The 24502-nt window shown below is 37.0% G+C and overlaps 2 protein-coding genes across 2 annotated transcripts; both read right to left on the bottom strand.

Moving 5' to 3' along the window:
- Window positions 1-504: 504 nt before the first annotated feature.
- LOC149254639 (uncharacterized) lies at window positions 505-1013 on the bottom strand. The gene has a single exon (XM_089457052.1). The coding sequence runs from the start codon at window positions 940-942 to the stop codon at window positions 505-507; it is 438 nt and encodes a 145-aa protein (XP_089313178.1). The 5' UTR covers window positions 943-1013.
- Window positions 1014-23945: 22932 nt separating this feature from the next.
- Window positions 23946-24248, bottom strand: LOC149254638 (uncharacterized). Its single transcript, XM_089454804.1, has one exon. It carries the CDS (start codon window positions 24246-24248, stop codon window positions 23946-23948), a length of 303 nt encoding a protein of 100 aa, XP_089310930.1.
- Between the last annotated feature and the right edge of the window lie 254 nt (window positions 24249-24502).

The raw sequence follows: 24502 nt of genomic DNA, 5'->3' as shown, positions 1-24502 counted from the left end.
TCCAAACACAATTAATTTTATATTTATTAAAAAAATCAAAATTATATATGTTCAAGTCTACATGTGAAATTCATTTATATGATTAAGACTTGCTTACACACTTGTTTCCCTTGTAATCAATTCATCTCAACAGAATTATCAGCGAAAACAAATCTTATCTATGCAAACAACAATGCACTGCTAGTCAACACTCATAATGTTCTCCACGTACCGAAAAATCAAAATAACCCCCATATAGTAAACGCAAATCGGATTTGCTTAATACCAGTAGTTAGTAATCTCCATGCAACATATAAAATTGAAAGAGAAACACAACATTTGCATATAATTACCCAGAAGTGAGAATAGAAAGTCTGGAGGACCAGATATATTCAGGGAGCAATTTAGCGTTTTCAGACTTTTTCATGGTTGCAACAACATAAAAACCTAAACCAGTAGAACTTCAATCAAGCAGCCTTTATTTATAATACTGATTAACAATCCCACGTCGCAATTGCCTTCTTCTCAGTCTTTGTTGTTGAAGTACTCGACAAGGAAACACTCCCCAAGATTGGCATAGCTCTTGAAAGAAATCTTAGGAGGAGTAGCTTCCTCGTCCATAATGATCTCACGGACCGGGACATAGAAATGCATGTGTCGTTTCTTGGCCTTCACTCCCTTGACGTTCTTCATCTTGTTCTTCTCCAACTGGCAAGAAATCTCAGTACCATACTGCACAAAGCTATCTGTGCGCTTGAAGTGGTGTTTCACACCACTCTTCTGCTTCAGCCAGATGTCCCTGGTGGCTTCAACCCTGCCCCCGTCCTCCACGTTCTCCAGAGGCATGAGGAGACCCTTGGGAATTCCATAGGTTTTAAGAAGCTCCAGGGCTTTGTCCAGGGTTTCGTCTCCCTTGAAGATTATCGCGTCTTCACGCTTGCTCATTACTACTCTCACAGACATCGTGACTGCCGAAGAAACCCTAAATATCAAAACCTTAACTATGAAACCCTAATGTATTGAAACCAAGAAAAAGGCTTAGAGGACAGAATGTATTTAGCATTGTTATTTCTATAGCAATAACAGTAACTGGGATGCAAAATGTGGACTTCAAATACTCAACTTACCTCCCAAGAGAGAGCAAAAAGAACTGTTCAAACAGAGGTAAACTCATTGTTGCTGGCCGCTTCGTTCTACATTCCTCAGATGAAACCATGGATTTGAAATGTTCAAAAATTAAAGCAATACTCAGCACTGCAAAGTAATAAAGAAAACCCAATGAAATGAAACAATGCCCACATACATACTTTTCAAGAAAGAGGGAAAATGGTGTAAGCACTAGTACCCCCACCGCGTTGGAGTAAACAATGAAAGCCTAAGGGTTCAGCCCCTTTGATAATTCCTTCCCAATAAGAACATCGTTCACTGCATAACTAATCTACATACCCAGCGAGGAGGCATAGATGCCCAACACTTCTAGACTGCAGAAAGGGCGTTTGTCACTGTACATTTTGGATTGGCTCTTCTTCAATTAAAATCCCCGCTCCTAAATTTTCACATTACAGATCACAAACAAAGCTGCTTCTTTTTAGAAAAAAAGGTTAAAATCTAACTCCGTGCAAGTCTAGATCCTGGAATGAAGGATTTTAAGGGCTGATATTCCTACTAGCTGCAACAGAGCAATACTGATAGTTTTGGACTGCTAAAAAAGTCAACTCCTACACAACGTTGTGAAGATGTCATGCATCAACAGATCTTTTGCATTGAAAATAGCAGATCGGGTGATTCGTAGCAGATGGGGCGATTCTGAGAATCGTCGGGTGGTGGGGCGATTCTCAGAATTGCCTCGCCACCACACCGCCACCACCAACTCCTACACAACGTTGTGAAGATGTCATGCATCGACAGAGCTTTTGCATTGAAAATAACAGATGGGGTGATTCTGAGAATCGTCGGGTGGTGAATCGCCCCGCCACCACCACTGGTGGCGGGGTGGTGGCGGGGCGATTCTGAGAATCGCCCCACCGCCCGGCGATTCTCAGAATCGCCCCATCTACTACAAATCGCCCCAAACAATGCTTACTAGGCATCTAATACGATATTAAGTGGAAAATTCCTAGCCCTGCGAAAGATCTGCGGTGATGGCACTGCTATTTATATAGCAATAACAGTAACTGGGATGCAGAATGTGGACTTCAGATACTCAACTTACCTCCCAAGAGAGAGCAGAAAGAAATGTCCAAACAGAGGTAAACTCACAGTTGTTGGCCGCTTCGTCCTGCATTCCTCAGATGAAACCATGGATTTGAAATGTTCAGAAATTAAAGCAATACTTAGCACTACAAAGTAATAAAGAAAATCCAACAAAATGAAACAATGCCCACATACATACTTTTCAAGAAAGAGGGCAAATGGTGTACGCACTAGTACCCCCACCGCGTTGGAGTAAACAATGAAAGCCAGAGGGTTCAGCCCCTTTGATAATTCCTTCCCAATAAGAACATTTTTCACTGCATAACTAATCTGCATACCCAGCAAGGAGGCATAGATGCTCAACACTTCCAGATTGCAGAAAGGGTGTTTGTCACTGTACATTTTGGATTGGCTCTTCTTCAATTAAAATCCCCCCCCCTAAATTTTCACATTACAGATCACAAGCAAAGCTGCTTCTTTTTAGAAAAAAGGTTAAAATCTAACTTCGTGCAAGTCTAGATCCCGGAATGAAGGATTTTAAGGGCTGATATTCCTACTAGCTGCAGCAGAGCAATACTAATAGTTTTGGACTGCTAAAACAGTCAACTCCTACACAACGTTGTGAAGATATCATGCATCGACAGAGCTTTTGCATTGAAAATAATTGTGAGAAAAATCCAAAACTGATAAAGTTATTATCATGAGGGCAGGCTGGAATTTCAAAACCCAAAAGCTTTTCAAATAGTTTTACTGAATTTGCTAGGTTATTTTAGTTATATAAAAATTATTTTTTACACGGTCAAATCAAATCAGCGGTGTGGACAGTTGTCCTATTCATTAATATAATTAACTCATTATTATTATATTCGATGAAAATCATGTTACCTACTATTATTTATCACAATGAAAATCATGTTATCTACAATTATTTATCAATGGTGGTAACCTACAGGCTTTTACTTTTATGGCATGTTTCTGATTTTCAAACTAAAATATTAAACTCTTGACAAAGTCAAAACAATTTTAAAAAACATCCTCCAACTAAATTATCACAAAAATATTTACCATCTTCCAAATTTTAAATATTTATATTTAATAGATAAATTATCCCATAAATAATAATTTACCAATCACCTATAACCTTAGTCTCTATCAAATAAATAATATAAAACCTATCACTTCTGAATTGACATGAGGTTCGCTTTCAATCTTCTGATATTTTCAGAGGAAAAGATATTTCCCATAATCCGGTGGGTACTTAGTAGCAAGTGCCTTCACTTTATGAATCCCATATTTTTCATACTCTTCATGTTGCCTTGTCCCTAACTTATCTTAGATTTGGTACTGTTGTGTGGAAAAATCCTAGCACTGCAAAAGATTTGTGGGAAAGGGTGACTGAGGTGGATATTTTGTAGTGTGTGCTTTTAAAATTGAGGCAGAAATAGTATCATATCCATAATATTGGGGAAATGCCATGGAATTTGTAAGCATAAAGTTGAGGCAGAAATGGTATCATAGTAATAATATTTGCGAAATGACATGGCAGTATATGGCCCGTTTGATTGTTTGTATGTTGTTTTCATATTAATATTGACAATGACGTTCAATGCGAAAAGAGATGAGGTGTGATACATTTTACAGTGTGTCCGTTCAGCAAGATAAGACTCTCGCAGATCTTGTACATATTCTTCTCACAATTCACCACTTGTTGTAGGTACTTCTGCCAAGTTTTCTTTACGGAAACTGCGAATGAATATTAAGCAGGAGTCAATTTAAAAAACTAAGTAATATATCTTTTACTGACCAATTTTCCTCACTTTGATAAATATTTGATTTAGGATCAAACATAATATGATATAATTATATAACTGAATAATAAGAAAATAATCAAATTAATGACTAAATGATAGATATAAGATCAAATTAATGACTAAATGTCGGATATAAGATAGTTGGTAATAGGGTGTGTTGTGAAGTCAATGTCAGATATAAGATAGTTGGTAATAGGGTGTGTTGTGAAGTCATTAGGGTTACTATTGACTTCTTAAATATGACTCAAGGATTTCTAAAAGTATTCTTCCAATATTAATGAGTTTCTATGTCTACAATGTAATCATCACAATGAAATAATAAGCATTTACTACCAACTAGATGTTCATAACCCCATAAAAGGTTTTTATATCCCTCGTTACTTCCCCCATTGGGGTGCTTTTCATTTATTTTATTTCTCCCTTTTCTTTTATTTAGATATGAGGATGGGTAACATCTAATTGATAATAGTGGGGGAAGCAACGCACTAAATAACCATATTAATAGGGGTGTCTCCTTATATTGGGTGCAAATTCTTGACCTAATTGACTTCTTAGAATTGTTGCTAAGGGAGATGTTTTTATGCTATTGTTAAGATATTCACAGTGAATTTGATAAATGTAATCGTTTCTCAGTGGTAATTGATGTTAATGGAGGTCCAAACTTAGTTTTCTCATTTTGGTTGTGTTTCCCATTGTGGTATTAGCGTCCATGTGCTCCTCATGAGTCACCTACAACAAAATAAGACAAACACAAAATACCATGTAACTATATTTAAAATGCCACCAAAGTAATTATTGTGGTTCATAAGATGAAAGTGACAGTGACCTTCCTTTAAAGGTTTGGAAAGAAATTAAAATAGATTATTATTATGGCCTTAGATACTCTAATCAAAGTAAATCGAGTGGTCGTAGGTAGCTCATTGTATTCTCCCTACATGTGGGGTATGATTTCATTGATGATACATTATTAGGATTGTGATTGACACTAGAGTTATCTTCTGGGAACTTGCTTGTTTTTTCCAATTATTTCATTCTTGAGAGAAAATCCTCTGGCATCTAGGTTTGGGATTTATTGATAGCAAATGAAGTTATCCTACCTTCATTTGTCGGGAACACATTTATGAGGGAGTAATAAGGTTCTTGAGGTGTAACTGAGTTGCTTTAGAACAAATGAAACTTGCTTCTGGGATTCCTTGTGAACTTTTTGTGAACATATTTTATGGAGAGGGTGATCAGTTTAGCGAGGGTCATTAGAGGAGATTCACTGTAATCTGACTCCAGTTCCTCTTTTTAGCGAAATCCTAGCCTCCTAGAATTTGTCATGCTCAAAATTAAATAAGGATAATCAGGAAAATGTGCTTGATGTGATATGGTAAATTTGTCCATCTATGTTTAGGTGTAATAACCATGGCATTTAATGGTTGAAAACATGTTGAATTTATACTTAGGAAAGAAAAATGATATTCTACCAAAAACATTAATGTGTTTTTTTCCTCATAAACAACTTTGTTTGGCACATAAAAATTTGATTTTACTAGCATTTTTTAAAAAGTTTGAAAATTGACCCTAAAAAAAAATTCATCGTTCCAGTATCATCACTTTTTCGTTTTGAAGCTATATTTTGCACGAAAATTTCATATAAATTTCGTAGTCACTGCCATTTTTAAAACATGTTCAAAATTGACCCCTAAAAAATAAAATCATCGTTCCAGTATACACACTTTTCATTTTTAGCCCTGTTTTTGATGTTTTTTCGGGATTTTTTTGCCAGAGTTCCCTTTTCAAAGTTTACATTGTTATGAACATCTTGTACATAATGGAAAAAGCTAAACAACCTTACAAAGTTGAAAAAAAGATTGAAGAACATTCCATTTGACCTCTATACAAGATCTTGAACATATTATTTTGCAAGTTGTTTGCAACTCTATAGTGAACCATCAAGGCGAGGTTTCCATGATTTCTTATGCGTATCAATAGAATCATTGTTGAAAATAATATCGAGAAAGGGTTCCTTGATTTGTGCCTTAATCATAGGAGCTAGAGCGAGTTTCTTCTTTGGCATGCTTGAGCTCCTAAAATATAGGAGTCTAAGATGAGTTATGAAGCAATTAACCAATGTGTTAAAACAAAAGACTGAGTTATTTTTCTTCTAGTGTGAGTTGTACTGGGAACAGGACGAAGAGTTTGAGTTAGCCTCCTAAAATTTAGGAAGGGCGAGTTAATACTAGCAGTGAGCCTTTGTTAACTTGTGAACCACTAGTTCGACTTACCTAATATAGAACTCACTAATTTTAACCATTCAAATTGCCTTTAAAAGGAGGAACAAAGGCACAAGTTTAATCATTGTTTTGGTGAGCACGTGTTGGTGAGACCAAGCAATAGGAAGCACAAGTTTGTGCATTGATCTTGTGAGAGAAAGAGAACGAGCCTAGGTGAGGTTTGTGGGAGTTTGAAGAAGGATGAGTTCCTTAGGTTAGGAAGCAAGGATCAAGGTGCAATTAAGGGTGTTTTCAGTTTAGTTTAAACAGAGAGAACATGGTTATTCTCTAATGAAACTTTATTGTATGGTAAAATATCCATTGTTCAACCTTCTAATATAGAATTCTCAATAACAAGTAGAGGGTTTTCCCAGTTGGGTTCCCTAGACAATTCTGCGTTTTGAATTATGTGACTGTGCTTTTATTTATATTCTTATTCTGTTGCATCTAGTAGAGAAATTATGGGTTTATTTGAGAAGAAATTATATTTCAGATTGCTCATATTAGTGTTTGAAATAATACTGAGAGGGGGGGGGTGAATCAGTATTATCTAATCAATAAAACTTTTTCATTTTCATACTTCAAAATCATATACGCTACTTCAGTTAAGTATACCCGCGTATGTACGCGACTGTGTCTATTGCAACTAGCGTATAACCATTAAACTTATGATTCAGTTATGTGATCTTCAATGGATGCATCAGAACATTATTAGCCATATTAACAGTCTATAGTAGCAGTAAAACAGATAGATCTACACACATAAGCAACACACATGAACACCATGATATAAGGTGGAAACCCAATGTGGGTGAAAACCACCTGCTGCAATTCGTTTCTATCTTCCTTTATTAAGAAACTTCTTTTACAATGTGTTGGTGCAGTCCTTTACCAGCACGCAAGCTACAACCTGCAAAAGGCTACAACCTTCTCTCGTTCTCCAGACTCTCCTGGAAGGGAGCTACAACCCCCTTTGCTCTTGTACTAGCTAAGATACTAGTACATAGGCGCCGGCCTACAATCTTCTCTCCTCCGGGTACCACTTTTCATACATTTTCAGACTGGATACTCCTGAAGCACAACACATAATCTAAAAGGCCACGTTTCATCCAATTTTCATACTGGACCCATAACTATCATTGAAGCTCCAAAACAATCACTACTAACATCATCAATCTCTGAATCACTGAAACACTGAGACCCTGTCAATAACACAGTCACCAGAACACACTACAGAACTTTGCAATAACAATCAGACCCATCTGCAACTTCAAATATTATACTTCATAATGTATACGCTACTACGATGAATCAAACCCGCGTACATACGCGCTTTTGCCAAAGACAACCCACGTACAGATCTAAAAAAAAATTCTTATAACTTTGTAGCTGTACCAAACATCAGTCATACTCATAACATTTATATTATATTACATGCGTCAGTATGCAGATCTAGAATAAGCATCATAAAGATAGTTCATTTCAAACCATTTGATCCTGATCTCTCCTTAGATCTTTTTCTCCATCAACCGGTGAGATCCACCCTTAGCTCAGATCAAGAAATGCATCATCAACCCATAACCTGCATACTGGATCTCCTCCTTCATGAGATATTCAAGACTTTTCTGATGCCCTTGCCTAATGATCTTCTTCTCCTTTTATAGTCTTAGGCCTTGCTCGATACCATGGTCCAAAACCATAATAAATCAATACCAAGAGCCCAATACTTGGGATCAACACACTTGTCGAGATATCATGGTCCAAAACCATCGGTTCAAATACCGAGGACTAACTACCACAGACCAAAAGTAAGCTTTCCAACATGTACGCACTTTTCCGTGCATGAAACTGCGTTTATACCCTACTTGGTATATAACGAACTTGCGTATACACGACTTGGTACATAGTGAACCTGCGTGTATACCCTACTTGGTATATAGTGAACCTGTGTATATATATTTTCTCTTCATTCTTGTAGTCTGATCATAAAATCCTTTGCTACTGACCTGCTGCACTATAATCTGTCATTTTGCCATCAAGGACAACACTTGTCTCAGAATGCCAACAATCTCCCCCTTTGGACTTGATGGCAAAGCTAACTTGTCATACTTAGAACTTGATCTTCTTATTCCTTTGAGCTGACCTGCATCCCATGCATTTAGTCACATCTGTAGATTGATCCAGTTATATGTAAGTGAGATGTTCTTCTATGAGAGGGTTGTCATCAAGTACATCACATGCATCATAATGCCAACAATCTCCCCCTTTGGACTTGATGGCAACAACACCAAATCACTCTCCCCCTTTGACATCGAGGGCAAAGGGTGGACCAAGATATTCTCTTTCCTTGATAAACATTCTGCTGTCCATACTCCCCCTGAGTACCTGCTGAAATCTCCAAATGTGCTCCCCCTTTGTATATGCCAAAGTGTACCAATCTGTCCATGCGAAGTCTCTGTACTCCTGAAGAGTGTTGTTCATGCTCTTCCTGACTTAAGGCAAGATCTACAAAAAGATGTTCTTCAAGAAGAACCATGACTTATACATCATAAGGGACCTTCCTATCACCAAAAGACTCAATACATACATCCATTTCCCAACCACGTGGGGATATACTAGAATTGACTCATCCACCCAACCAAGTGGGGATATATCAAAAGTTTGCACATGATAAAGTAAGAACATTACATCTTCATCCCAGGCATAGTGGGGAAACCAATATAGGCCGTTACATGACCTTGACACCATGAAAGAGATATCACAAAAGAGATATATGACCGAAATATCTAGAGCAAGACTTTATGAAAGTCACCAATAACTGATATCGCCAGCATCTGTCGATCACCATTCAGATCAGCAACCAAGAGATCCTTCTGTTCTCCCTCTGCCTTTGTTTCACCTGAAACCAACAACAACTGTGAACTAGAACCAAAAGCTTCTAAGATAATACCAACAATGCATCATTGGAAGATTATTTGCTCCCCCTGAACCTGTTCCAGATGGTCTCTGTCAGACCCATATCAGAATCTTCTCATTCTGAGTTTGGCCCACTGATTTTATTCAAACCAACATATATGCGACTGTATCCACAGAAACTTGCATATATACGCGGATACTCCTTATTAAACTCGCGTACATCCAATTTCAGATCAGCAACCTGTAAATGTCCTATGACAGGGTATAATCAATTCATCCCTTTGAACAGAATTCTACATATACAGACTCATTCACATTTTATCATATGTGAGAAACACCATAGCCATCAAGATCTGCTTGAACCAAGTATCATCAATTGGGAATATCTGCATCAATCAACATATGTACAACCTATCATCATATAGGTAAGAACTCATCATCATCATGTCTCCAATAATGCAATTTTGAATAATCATCCATGTATCCAGCCAACAATCCTCATCCATATATGTGCCAAGAATAATATGATCCTTATGCATATGATGACAATAGCATATGAGTGACTCATCATCAAGTAAAGAAGATGTGAATTCAAGCTATGTACTTCTCCTTATCTTTATGAATATCACCATGTAAGCACCATTAGAGAATCAACCACAGATCTGATCTAAAAATCCAAGAATCATCTAAACAACCCATAACCATATTATAGCAAGATATATCATTTAGCCATATAAGCATCATCACCAAGGACTATTAACCATAATGCCAACAATGCATTATTAAAGGCATATGCTCCCCCTCAACCTGTGCCATCTGTTAGATCTGATCATGCATATATCAACAATAAGCATCAAGACATCATCATCATCTAGTTAGGATCAAAACACTTATAGACATCTTACAAGTATTAAAACATTTCCACACATCCGCAGCAGACTGTAACTATTAACCAATAGAGCAAATAATGGACTGAATCATATCAGATCCTTTTTCTGAGCATGTCCCCGCTGCTTTTCCTCAGACTGACATATACGCGACTTTGCAGTGTCTAACTCGTGGATATACGCGACTTCCCTTTATGGAACTTGCGTATGAGATTCAGGATATTGAAGTTTTATACTTTCAGCTCCCTCTGAGTCTGTTATGTCTGTGTTGTGTTGTATCTAAGTACATTGTGTTGTGCCACATCTGTCTGACTGTACTTCCTTCTTCTTCCATATCTTCAAGTGTGATGATGTTTTCTCCTTTTGGTGTGATGTCCGTCCTTTGTTCCTGTATTCCTTTGCTATATGTCCAAGCTTGTTACATGCATAACATCTTACATGTTTCATATTCCTCCTGTAGCAATCAGCAGCTTTGTGACCAAACATATTGCAAGAAAAACAATATCCATTGAAGTACCTGGAATGTGATGATCTTGAACCATCCTTCTTCTGCATCTAGTTGCAACATGTCCAAGATTATGACATTCATAACATTCAATATTATTCATCTGAGTAAATGGCCGACCATAGTTAGGAGTAAGATATTTTCTTTGAAGAATCTCTTTCCTTGATTGTTGATGAGGTTGACCTCTCATCTCCTTGTTAATCATTTTGGATTTCTCTTTAGAGTTCCTTGCCTCACCTTGTGAACTAGATTCACCTTCAACAGATTCATGAAAACCAAGACCAGTCTTGATAGCAAGAGACCTTTGACTACTAAGAATATCATCCAAGGCTTTAGTACTATCTTGAAATCGTAATAGTTTATCCTTTTCTTCTAATTTACCTTTCAAGATATTTACCTCAACTTGAAGTTGTTCTTCCTTTTCCAAACATTGTTTCTTCATGTATTCTTCAGCATTTCTTTCCTCTTCCATTTGTTGCTTTAGTTTGAGAATCTCCTTTTCTTGTTCTTCATTCACATCCTGCTGCATTTGACGAATTCTGAAGGCACATTCCAGTTGAGATTTTAAGCTGATAACTTCGTTTTCCTGTTTTTCAATAGCTTGGAGTAGATATTTATTCTGCTTCTTTGTTTCTTCAAGTTCTTCCTTTAGCGATAGGGTCGTAGCTTCAAGACTTTCATAATAACTGGATCGACCTCTAAGCTCCTTGATTGTTGTGTTATTTTCAATGACTTCATTTCTTAGAGATGTTACTTCATCCTGTAACTTTTGATATTTGTCCTTGAATAACTCTCGTTGAGTCTTAGCAGCTTCTTTGACGGCACCATCCTTTATGTTCTAATTTTGTTTGTCAGTCTTTTAAATTCTGCCTCTATTTGATATCTTTCTTGTTCACCCATCAGAGCAAATTCAGTTGTTTCGATATCACTTTCATCTTTTCCAAATGGATAGATAGCTGGAACATTAGAGGATAGTAAATTCATACCTGATAGTTCATCTTCATTCTGAATCTGATTTTGAATCTGAAGAGCTTCTTATACCTAGTCCCCAATCGATTCTCCCACTGTCATGTTCTTCTAAGATGTCTTTTTCTTCTTAGGTGCTTTCTTCTTAAGCTTCTTTCCCATAGTTCCACGAATCTCCTTCAAGCGATCAAGCTTCTACCAAAGGACCTGCTCTGATACCAATTGTTGGAAATAATACTGAGAGGGGGGGGGGTGAATCAGTATTATCTAATCAATAAAAAAATTTCATTTTCATACTTCATAATCATATACGCTACTTCAATTAAGTATACCCGCGTATATACGTGACTGTGTCTATTGCAACTAGCGTATAACCATTAAACTCATGATTCAGTTATGTGATCTTCAATGGATGCATCAGAACATTATTAGCCATATTAACAGTCTATAGTAGCAGTAAAACAGATAGATCGACACACATAAGCAACACACATGAACACCATGATATAAGGTGGAAACCCAATGTGGGTGAAAACCACCTGCTGCAATTCGTTTCTATCTTCCTTTATTAAGAAACTTCTTTTACAATGTACTGGTGCAGTCCTTTACCAGCACGCAAGCTACAACCTGCAAAAGGCTACAACCTTCTCTCGTTCTCCAGACTCTCCTGGAAGGGAGCTACAACCCCCTTTGCTCTTGTACTAGCTAAGATACTAGTACATAGGCGCTGACCTACAATCTTCTCTCCTCCGGGTACCACGTTTCATACATTTTCAGACTGGATACTCCTGAAGCACAACACATAATCTGAAAGGCCACGTTTCATCCAATTTTCATACTGGACCCATAACTATCATTGAAGCTCCAAAAAAATCACTACTAACATCATCAATCTTTGAATCACTGAAACACTGAAACCCTGTCAATAACACAGTCACCAGAACACGCTACAGAACTTTGCAATAACAATCAGACCCATCTGCAACTTCAAATATTATACTTCATAATGTATACGCTACTACGATGAATCAAACCCACGTACATATGCGCTTTTTCCAAACACAACCCACGTACAGATCTAAAAATATTTTCTTATAAATTTGTAGCTGTACCAGACATCAGTCATACTCATAAAATTTATAGTATATTACATGCGTTAGTATGCAGATCTAGAATAAGCATCATAAAGATAGTTCATTTCAAACCATTTGATCCCGATCTCTCCTTAGATCTTGTTCTCCATCAACCGGTAAGATCCCTCCTTAGCTCAGATCAAGCAATGCATCATCAACCCGTACCCTGCATACTGGATCTCCTCCTTCATCAGATATTCAAGAATTTTCTGATGCCCTTGCCTAATGATATTCTTCTCCTTTTATAGTCTTAGGCCTTGCTCAATACCATGGTCCAAAACCATAATAAATCAATACCAAGAGCCCAATACTTGGGATCAACACACTTGTCGAGATACCATGGTCCAAAACCATAGGTTCAAATACCGAGGACTAACTACCACAGACCAAAAGTAAGCTTTCTGACATGTACGCGCTTTTCCATGCATGAAACTGTGTGTATAACCTACTTGGTATATAGCGAACTTGCGTATACGCGACTTGGTATATAGTGAACCTGCGTGTATACCCTACTTGGTATATAGTGAACCTGCGTATATATATTTTCTCTTCATTCTTGTAGTCTGATCATCAAATCCTTTGCTACTGACCTGCTGCACTATAATCTGTCATTTTGCCATCAAGGACAACACTTGTCTCATAATGCCAACAATTAGCATATCAAAATTTCGTGGATTTTCTACATGGTATCAGAGCAATGAACAAAATCGACTAGCACACAAATTTCAGATTTGAAGTTTGTCGAGTAGGGTTGTGGACAACATGTAAATGTGCCTAAAGGGCTGTCAATTTGTAGTGGTAAAAGGACAATCAATGGGTTGTTGATATAAACCCTAAGGGTTGTGATTTGATGTGTTCAAATACTATTGAGCGGGTTGTCTTATGTGTACCTTGCGTACAATACTTGACATGACAAATCAGAGTCAATAGGGTTACCTAGAAAGTCCTAGATCAATGAAAATTGGAGACTGAATGAGGGTTCGGTGGATGCCCTAAGTACTGTCAACAAAGAGAATATTTGTGACCGTTAAGAGGGTTGATTATGGAGCTCTATGACAGTCATCTTTGAGGCAACAAAGTGGTTGTAAGTGAGCAGTAAAATAAGACCTCATGTACAACATTCATTGAGGAGCTAATAGGTTGTTAGGAGGCAGTTTGGTGAAGCCTTAGTTCAGTGAATGCAAGGAGGCATCTCATTGATAAGAGGGCAGTTTGAAAATTACCCCAAGAACGTGATCCTTTGGAGCAGCAGAGGACATTGTTAGTGGGCAACTTGGAAGTCCCTAAGAGTTGATGATCTTGAAGGAGCAGGAGAGTAGCTAGTGGGTAGTTTGAGTAGCCTGTGTTCATTCTTATTGGAGCAACCAAGAGAGATTGATAATGGTAGATTTGAGGATTGGAGATGGAATCATTCTGAAGTAGTAGAAGTTGTAGTGATCAACAGAAGAGGAGGCAAATTACCTGTGTTATTTTTGAATTAACATGTTCTTAGCTTGAGAGAGTTACTTCATTAGCTCATAATTTATTCCATTAAACCATTAGCAATCACATTATTCATATGATAGTAACTGATGAAAGAACATTCAACATAGCTGCAAAAGGCAAGTCAAGACAAGAGAACACATAAGTTGGCTCAAGCCAGGAAAAAACCCCAAGATGGAGAAAACCCTTGATCAAATGTTCTTATTATAAATATCGAATGTTCAACAGAGAGAGTACAACATCTTAATGTCATAATGACTGCCCAATAAGAAAATCCAACCTCAAACAAGAAGGTAATAGTTCGTGCCTTTTGACACCAGAAGAACGTCACATTCAAGTTAGGGCTTCTTATAGAATGCAAGTTGACATGTTCAGCTAATCCAAAACATCTCCTTTTAAGTGCGCCTTACCCGAGCATACCTGGAGTTGTCCTCATTGGTCCTTAGAGTGAATCTGGGCTGGATTCAATCCTTGAAATTGTCACAAAAGTTACTAGTTGTTTGTGGCTTATCTAAGTAGTGAATTAATATAGGAATGATCTCCTTGAGGCCCACAACCTTCATGAAATATGCATGTGAAGTTGCGGTCCATCAGTACAATAAAAACTCTATTCCAAATAGCCCTAAATTTCGTTCATTTAATCCCCAAGCCCACAATAGTCCTTTTGTTGGATCTCAGTTTGCAATGGAGGTTAAATTGCCCAAAACACATGATATTTCAACCCAAACTTGTTTCTAAATGCTTCGGCCTCCTGCCCAAGAAACCCGACCCTGTTAGAGAAGGTGAACCCAAAATAGAATAACCTCTCATCTTTCTTCTAGACTGTAGTTTCCTCATACATGAAATGGAGCTCTTGGATGTGTCTCAAATGAGGGAGACAACACTCTAATATATACAATTCGTTGGGGTTGAAGGGATGTGTTTGTTGGGCTTAATGAGTTGACATATAGGAGAGGTTGACCTTGATAATTGTTTGTGAGAAAACAAAAATTCAAAATCACTCTTCTACTTATCCAAATTTGATGATCTTTAGGTCGATTTTGGTCCTCTCGAAAATAGGAATTCAACGTTGCAATTATCTTTCCCAAAAGACTTATCATGAGTGGAATTTGACCCTAGTTTCCAATTTTAACAACCTATCAAATGTGTTAAGGAGCATCCTTCCACATGACCAAGAACACGAAGAGTTTCATCCACCTAAAGGAGAAGTGCATGTTGTTTCGAATTGAGATAGGAGATGATGTATGCAGCTAGAGGAGTTGGTACTGTAAGATTTCAGAGGGAGTCAGGTAACCCTCTTCATCTCATAAATGTTCACTATGTTCCAGGATTGAGGCAAAATCTTGTTTTTGTAGCTACCCTTGAGGATAAGGGATATGGTATTATCTTCAGCAGAGTTATGGCATACCTCCAACACTTAGCTTCTGGTTGTAAGAAGTAGATAGGTGTGAGGGTGAAGAATCTCTACAATTTGCAGGTAGAGATAGGTGTGGCCTTGAGCAACAAGTGGGTAGTGCACAAAGTAGAGAAGTGGTGGTTGAGAAAGAGTAGGATAGAGCTCTCAAGATGGAGCCTCAACCAATATCTCAGTTTGAATCTAAGCTACTTGGATGTTTGGCTAACCAGGATGATGAGGAGCATAGCCCAAGGCAAGTGGACGCAACCACTCAGTTAGAGACTCCCAATATAGGGAGAGTTAGAGCCAACTGGGTATAGGATTTGGTTAATGGAGATCAAGATATAGTTGGATCTTCTAGTATCACCTTCATTGAGAGGAAGCTACCACATAGGTACACAAGGTACATGGCACTTATGACTAAAGTGGTGGGCTCACAAATCATGGTGGGAGAGAACAGGGCTTCAAATCCGATTTCGTAGAAGAAAGCAGGGAAGTCTTCTAGTTAAGAGGGCGCAATTGTAGCAATGGAGAACTTGGTAGTGTTGGAGACATATCCAGATGGACGAGGTTCATCTAGGAACGCCTTCCTCGCTAAGAGGGAGTGTTGAAAATAATAGTGAGAAAGGGTTCCTTGATTTGTGCCTTAATCATAGGAGCCAAAACAAGTTTCTTCTTTGGCATGCTCGAGCTTCTAAAAAATAGGAGTCCAGGGACCAAGATGAGTTATGAAGCAGTTAACCAATCTGTTAAAATAAAATATCGAGTTACTTGTCTTCGAGTGTGAGTTTTATTGGGAACAAGACAAAGAGTTTGAGTTAGCCTCCTAAAATTTAGGAAGGACGAGTTAACACTAGCAGTGAACCTTTGTTAACTTGTGAACCACTAGTTCGACTTACCTTATATAGAACTCACTAATTTTAGCCATTTAAATTGCCTTTAAAAGGAGGAGCGAAGGAACGAGTTTAATCAATGTTTTGGTGAGAACGTGTTGGTGATACCAAGCAATAGGAAGCACAAGTTTGTGCATGGAGTTTGTGAGAGAAAGAGAACAAGCCTAGGTGAGGCTTGTGGGAGTTTGAAGAAGGACGAGTTCCTTGGGTTAGGAAGCAGGGATCAAGGTGCAAGCAAGGGTGTTTCAGTTTAGTGTAAACAGAGAGAACATGGTTGTTCTCTAATGAAATTTTATTGTATTGTAAAAGATCCATTGTTCAACCTTCTTCAATAGAATTCTCAATAATAAGTAGAGGGTTTTCCTAGTTGGGTTCCCTAGACATTTTTCTGTTTTTGACTTCAGTGACTGTGCTTTTATTTTTGTTCCTATTACGTTGCATCTAGTAGAAAAATTATGTGTTTATTTGAGAAGAAATTATATTTCAGATTGCTCATATTAGAAAATAATTTCATGGATTTTCTACAATCATCATATTCATGTGGAATTGTTACAAATGCAATTCATGCCTATGGACATGCCCCTTCTTATCAAGAATTTATACATGACCAAATTTAGAGGCATCTAAAAATTTGGATAAGTAGCATGTGCCATTTGCAAATGTGTCACTTCTTAAAAACCATATTTTTAAAGTTTCAATTTAACATCTATGGTTGTTATTAAAGAGGTAACATCACCATACTCTTCCTATAATTTCTTATTCAATTTGTTTATTTCACACATTACATCTGCAAGCATATGCACATAAAAATAAATTGAAAATATCCTTGCTTATCATATTGTGAGTCCTTTCTTTCTTTTTTTCACAAATTCAATGTGGGAGGCATCATTACAAATAAGCCTTTCAATGAATTTTCTTCTTGAAAGGCATCTAACTCCGTGGATTTGAAGAGCTTGAAGAGTTTCAAGTTGCATAAGTTCTTGTAGAGCAATAAGTTGGTTATTTTTTTTCAATAGAATTTTGCACCCAACAACGTACTTTATTCACCAATTTCTCAACAAATAACAATTCATGTATTCTTTTGGAAGCATTTGATGTGGCTAAAGCTTTATGATGAACAATACAATGAATATCTACAAGATTAGGTACATCCTTCTTCAAAAAATGAACATAGCCAATTTCATTGCTAATCATTGATTGAGTGCCATTTATGGAAAGCACTATCAATCTTTCATTAAAAAGCCTTGTTTCTTCTTTTAAATCATGAATTGCATAATATATTGTTTTTCCTCTTCAATCACAAAGATTTATAGGCCTTAAAAACTGTGAAATTGGAGGCTTCAACCCTTGATATTTTAAAAATCAGTGTTATTAGGATCAGACCAAACTGGTTGAATCGGCCAGTCTGATCGGTTTGAGGCCAAATTTGGTTTGGACTAGGACTTCAACCGCTTTTGACCGGTCCGGTACCGAACCGACAAATTTTGTACATTCTCCTTTATCTTTCATTTTCATCCTTTTACTTAAAATTTTAATATTACCATGAAATGACTTAGGATGTTTGAGAGTGGTTTTACTCATTGGATTTCTTATGGAGAAAATAGAATTTTAGATCTCACTAAAAATCTAGTAGACTTAACAATTTTCTAGGATTTGAAGATTTGGGGGATTGCAACTCCCCATTAGATTTTGTCGTGACCAAGGACATGAACTAGTATTTAATCAAGAGAACCAAACCCTTTATGTACCTCGATGTTAGTGGGATTGGTTGTCGAACTCCTTTATCATGAGCCTACTAAAAAAAGTACCCATCACTCAAACAAAATCTTGACTTGATATGCTATGTTTTTTCTATCTTATTTTAATGCTTAGAGGGTGATATTGATGACAAATATTCCAATATAGGAAGTGATTTTGATGATATGTAGGTATTTGTTGTAGCATGATTTTTTTTAGATGCTAGAGGCCGTGTGGAGCTTGTTTGTTGATGCATTTTTGGTTTAGAGGTGGATTTCATTTGGTGCCATTTTAGTTATGTGCACCCTTACATGCTATATAAATGAGAACTTTTGCTTATTTGTATATAAATGGTTTGGATGAACATGAATGTATATGTTTTTCTTTAAAACTTGAGTATTTTATGTGTTTTTTGTTGACCCTTTTTTTGGTCCAACTTTTTAACTGGTTCTGGTTGGTTCCCAGTCTAGGGGGTCTATCGGTTCAATGATTGGTCTAGTTCTGATAACATTGTTATAAATATGGCATAAATGACAAGGTGTTTCTCTAAACTACAATTTATGTTTTCATCTAGCATAGATGAAAAAAATGACTATCACACATTCTTGCAGTTTGTTCCTATTCAAGATACTAAGATATAGCAAAAACAAATTCTTTTACAACTATGTGATTTGTATATGATGTGGAATCTTTGTTCTTTGGCATGTTTGGTGTCTATAAGGACATTTCAAACAAGCAAAGGGATTGATATTTTGAGAGGGAAATATCTTCTTGCACAACCCACATACTATTTTCAATAGTTGTTATGGCACTTTTCTCGATCTTGTCATCAATGCATGCTTTGTGTTATGTAGTAGGATTTGTCTTCCTTTCATCTCCATGTATCCATTTCGCTTGTGAAAGTTTATGGATGCTTGAATTGGCATGAACAACTAGTGAATCGCATTGTAATGGTAAAGCGACCAATTCAGTCTCCCATTGTTCAATTGACTTGTTTGTTTCACAATATGTGCATTTCATAGCTTTTTTCCTTCATTTTTGTTTATCTCGACCATTTACACTCAATTTTCCTTTCATCATTAAACTCTCGTTTTATTTTCAATGCCATTTCAGGAGGTACACATTCCTTTGTAACTCATGCCATTAAAAAGGTACACAAACCTCTGTAACTCATGTTATTAAGGAGGTGTAAGAGGAATGCTCTATGACATTCTTTTATTGTGAGTAAGAGGAACGTAACATGCCTTAATGAGTGCATAAGAGAGAGAGTAACATTTGTATTAATGAAAGACAAGGTTTTAATGAGTGAAACATATCCATTAAGAGAGAGAGAGAGAGTTACGATGTGCTATGTTAGACATAGAGGTACAAAGTGATTAAGTGATGAAGATAAGGTGACTTGAAGTCCCTTTTAATAATAATAATGTCATAATATCATAAGGATAATCATAAATGTAATGATAATATTGATGATTAAGTAAAAAATTAAACTATTAGGATTGATTAATGATAAGTTAAGTGATTTTCTAACATCTATACTTGACTACCAATTAATGCAAGGTGATTTACTGTTTTTGGAAGACATGCTTGAGATGCTAGACATGACTTTTTATTTTTAGAAAGTCACTATAACATTGTTAGAAATGAAATTTCCATGAGCTGCCAATTTTTCATACTCCCTCTCAGTTAGGGAGGAATTTCTTTCTGTAACAAAGATATTTGCTTTCTGTGCTCATCTCTGCTCTAGAACAATGATGTCACAATCTAATGAAGAAGAATCATCATAAGGGAAATCCATTTATAAACCTATATACATTGATATTCCCATCTTGACATAGGCTTGGGGGATTACTACTTGCCAACACATGATCGCGCACAACCAAGTCTCACCTCTACTTGGGGGGATTGCCACTTGCCAACACATGACAAGGATCACGCACAACCAAGTCTCACCTATGCTTGGGGGTATTACCACTTGTCAACACATGACAAGGATCATGCTCAACCGAGATTTACCACAAGAGTCAAGTGGTAGAACACCTACATCCACAAACTTTGGGGGCATTGCCACTTGTCAACACATGACAAGGATCACGTGCAACCAAGTCTCGTCTTTTCTTGGAGGGGTTACCATTTGACAAGGATCACACACAACGAAGGCTCACCTTTGCTTGGGGGGGTTACCACTTGTCAAGGATTGCACATAACCAAGATTTACAACAACCATTGGGCAGATGGGTGGTACTCCCAACAATACCAACTTGTGGGTAGGATGCATACTAGGGTATACTCTTGGCAAGTGTTGGGTGAAAATATTATTGTTTAATTTTGTTGTAGTACTTGCCCAACTATTTAATTTGTCAATCCGAGGTTCGTAGGCTTACGAGGCACATGCACTATATATGCAAGACTGAAGTGGAACTAATCCAATCTAATCTAATCTAAATTACTGAAATCAAATTAATCTAGGAAGGCATTGAAACATTAACTATAAAAGCAAGAAATTGCATAAGAGAAAAGCAATACAACATGTGAAGAATTTGAATGACAAACAACATATGTGAGCTCACAACAATAAAGATATCTTAAATTATATTACAAGAACCAAATAACAAATCATGAAAGTGTAACAATAAAAGAATATAAATCAAAGCTAAGAATCCCTTTCTCCTAATTACAAAACTATCTCTTAAAGCTAATCTCTATCCTTCTAAATGAAGAGAGAGCACTCCCTTATATACATGAAGAAGATAACCATCTCATAATTACATATCCAATATTCTCTCAAGCACTCTCAACTACTTTACCTTTATTACAAAATATGATCCCTTTGAATCCTCCACACATCTCTCACATATCTTGGATAAGATATGCCAACCAAATCCTCCATGATCTTCTCCTTAGGAATAGACTTGAATAATTATCTCCTTAATATGGTGGAGGAGATATTTGAGAAGTCCCTTGGAATTAATTCTTCACATATTTCCTACACATCATAAAACTCACATATTCTTGAGATATATATAAAAATATGTATATTTTCTAATATTTAATCATAAATTCACTTGTAATACAAAAATGAATAAAATGGAAAATAAGAAGGTGAAACCCAAATGTATTTATGAAAATGATATGATAAAAGGTTAATGGGATGATGAAATGTAAGGAATAGTGAAGAAAAAGGTGGATGAAAATATGACATTTCTGAGTCCCAACATCCTCCCCAACTGAACTTGTTGCATGTCCTCATGCAACCATGCATGGGTCTCTTTAAGAACATTTTGCATCTTGAACTTTGGCTTTACATGATGATGTCTTTTAATAATGAATGTTTCCAGGATATGTGAAAGACATGAGTAACAACTTACATTTTCTTCTGGTTGGTTCTTGTGTGACAACCATGAATACAAAGAATGTTGGTTCTTGTGTTAACAACATTCATTTCGTTTTCTGCTCTCTTTTCTTCAATAATAATGTAAACACTCATTGGAAATCATAATGTGCATAAGAAAGCCCTTTTGTAATATTAATGAGGCATGCCAATATTGCGTATGAAGCAAAGTGCAACAAAGTATCGTTGGAAAATAAATGTTGGTGCATTGTAAATGAGAAAAAAAAATGGAGTGATAGTGGTGAAGAAATGGAATCATGGTAGTGAATATGTAGTGAATATAGTTCTCCCCCCCTCACCCCCCCCCAACTGAATTGGTTGCATGTCCTCATGCAACTTGACATGGCTTATGAAAGGAAATGTAGCATGGTGAGGGAATTTTCCAAAATATTCAAGTTAGCATATAAGGAATTGCATGATTAAAGATTAGAAAACAAGATACCTCTACTTACCCAAGAATGATGAACTATGCAATAGGAATGTAGCTGTTGTTGTTGCTGGATCAGGAAAATGTGATTGACGTTGTTGTAACTGGATCCTGGGAAATGAAGGAATCTAAACTGTTGATGCTGAATCATGGAAAAGATAAACACTGAAAGTGGAACTGTGGTACTCTCATAGATCAGAATTCATGCTGATGTAACTTCTGAGGGAGTCGTGAAAAAGTGTATAGTCTTCATCTGCTACAAAACTGATGGTACAAGTCTAATCATGCGAAATAATGTGTTGATGTCGAGCATGAAAAGAGATCATTGGATTACCGACCATTGATGCATGTCGTTAACCAATGCGAGGCAAACTCACCATTGATGTCAATGAGTGCCAAGATACCCAGGTACATCTTGCGAATGCGAATAGAGGCGTTGACGTCGAGCCATTTGCAAGATCTGACGATCAAGGGACATTGATGTATTCCCATGATTGTCAGCGAGAAAACTTGCCATTGAGGCATGCAAGTCTCAAGGTACCCAAAAGGAACTCTAATCTATTTCCCAGATAAGGTGTTGATGTCGATGGGGCAAGACTTGTTGAAAAGTGGGCCTTAAGGAATCCCACATCAGTCAACGCGAGTTTGTACAAAAATATTTGATAGGACTATAAATGGAAAGAACTCACGGACAAGCAGTGTGGATCAGCATGGCGAAAAAACAAGGCAATATAATCATGGAAAGGGAATGGGTTTTATTCAGAAGGCAAACTAGAAGGCAATAAACTGAAAAGGATAAAGGAATGTATGTGATTCAGAAAAATAGGCGTGCATGAAGTCGTGAAAGATAAGGTAATGGAAAATGGGCTTCAACACAAGGATGGTCTAGGCGTTTGGAAGGAAAAAGGTGAGTAATCACGACGCAAAAGGATTTTTGTGTAGTGGAAAATGTCATGATATGTGTTGTGAAGAATTAATTCCTTCAAGCATCCAATGACGCATGTTTCATTGTGATTTCGAAAAATCACTTTTGCATTAGATTGTCTTCAACTCTGAAAAACTTAGCACCATTCCTGCATAAAAATTGTCACCTTTGTGTGCCATCTCCATCGATCATTCCTGTATGAAGTGACTCAAAAACAAATTAGCTCATTTTCAAGAATTTATGAAATGTCCATTTTTTAATTATTTTTCGAAGTTACTCTAATTGTGGATGAAAAGGGTGTCGCATCGTAATGTTGAGCTTTCTGCATAAGCTTCTCGTTGACCTACACATAACACCAATCTCATTTCACTTGTTAGTATATGCATCCTAACTCTTGCCCACAAAAATAAATGATAAATTCCAACATACTTTTATTTCCCCCCAACTAGAAATATTGCATGTCCCCATGCAATGTACTCATTGATTGTGCAATACTTTTTCAAAATGTTTTTATTGGTTTGCAGGAAAAGTGATTTAAAACATTTGAAAAGGTTTTGTATTTGTTAGGGAACAAGTAGTTAGTTTATAAATGAATGAGGGCAATTTTATTTTATTATTATTTTTTATCATTTTTTAATAAATAACAAATTAACAAAAACAAAAGTTTTTAATTTATTATTTATGTCGATTTTTTTTTACAAAACTAATAATGAAAATAATAAAAAAACTAACCCTAATTAAAAAAAAAAAAAAAAAAAAAAAAAAAAAAAAAAAACGACCAAGGGCTATGAGACGAAAACGACCAGTTGTGGAACTATCCTGCGCAGATTGTCTGGGTGGCTTGGCAAAGAGTAGGCAGAATGGAAGGAGAGTAAGAAGAACCACTGACAATATTGAAATCCGCAACGCAAGCATATGCCCTCAGCCAGTTGCCGTGGGTTTTCACAGATCAAGTATTGTTTGCACACTGCAGCCCATTGCAGTCGTTATTGCCACCAGAAGGCATACGCTCACCAGTACAACCTTGGCCATAGTCATTGCCATTTTCAATCACTCGATTCTGTCCACTCTTCCATAGTGGCAACACAGATGTGATGCTCCCCAACCTTGACAGAATTGTAGGAATTGGGCTTCAATTCGTCCCCTTTGCCACTTAACATCATGCGAACGATCTTCTGTTCGAGCTTTGCCGTCTCCTTATCTATCTTCGACTTGCACTCATCTTCGATGACTTTATCGCAAGCATTGGATATCAGAGCATCAGTGTCGGTATATGGAGGGCGGATCCCCAATCTCTCCATAATGCTGCTCAGCCTGGTTGCATCGAGAGGAGATTTGGGCTTCGACATACTTACTGCAGAAAATGCAAAACCCACCATAAACCTTTACCAGACATCGACATCCAAAATAGACATTTTATTTCAACGCTTGGAGGCCAGATGAATGTTTCTGCACAAAATCCGAGCATTGACCTCGTCGGCCTTCTCCAGCACCATATAATGATGCGAAAGCCTTTCTACGTCGAAAGCATAGTGTTTCATTATTCAAATGCATCGCCTGAAGTTTGGGGAAATGGTGTACCAAGCCTTTGAGGGAAAATAGG

Source organism: Pinus tabuliformis, chromosome 7, assembly GCF_031772625.1.
Source record: "Pinus tabuliformis cultivar Carrire ecotype Pingquan chromosome 7, CPIR1, whole genome shotgun sequence".
NCBI lineage: Eukaryota > Viridiplantae > Streptophyta > Pinopsida > Pinales > Pinaceae > Pinus > Pinus tabuliformis.
This window is presented reverse-complemented; position numbering and strand designations above follow the sequence as displayed.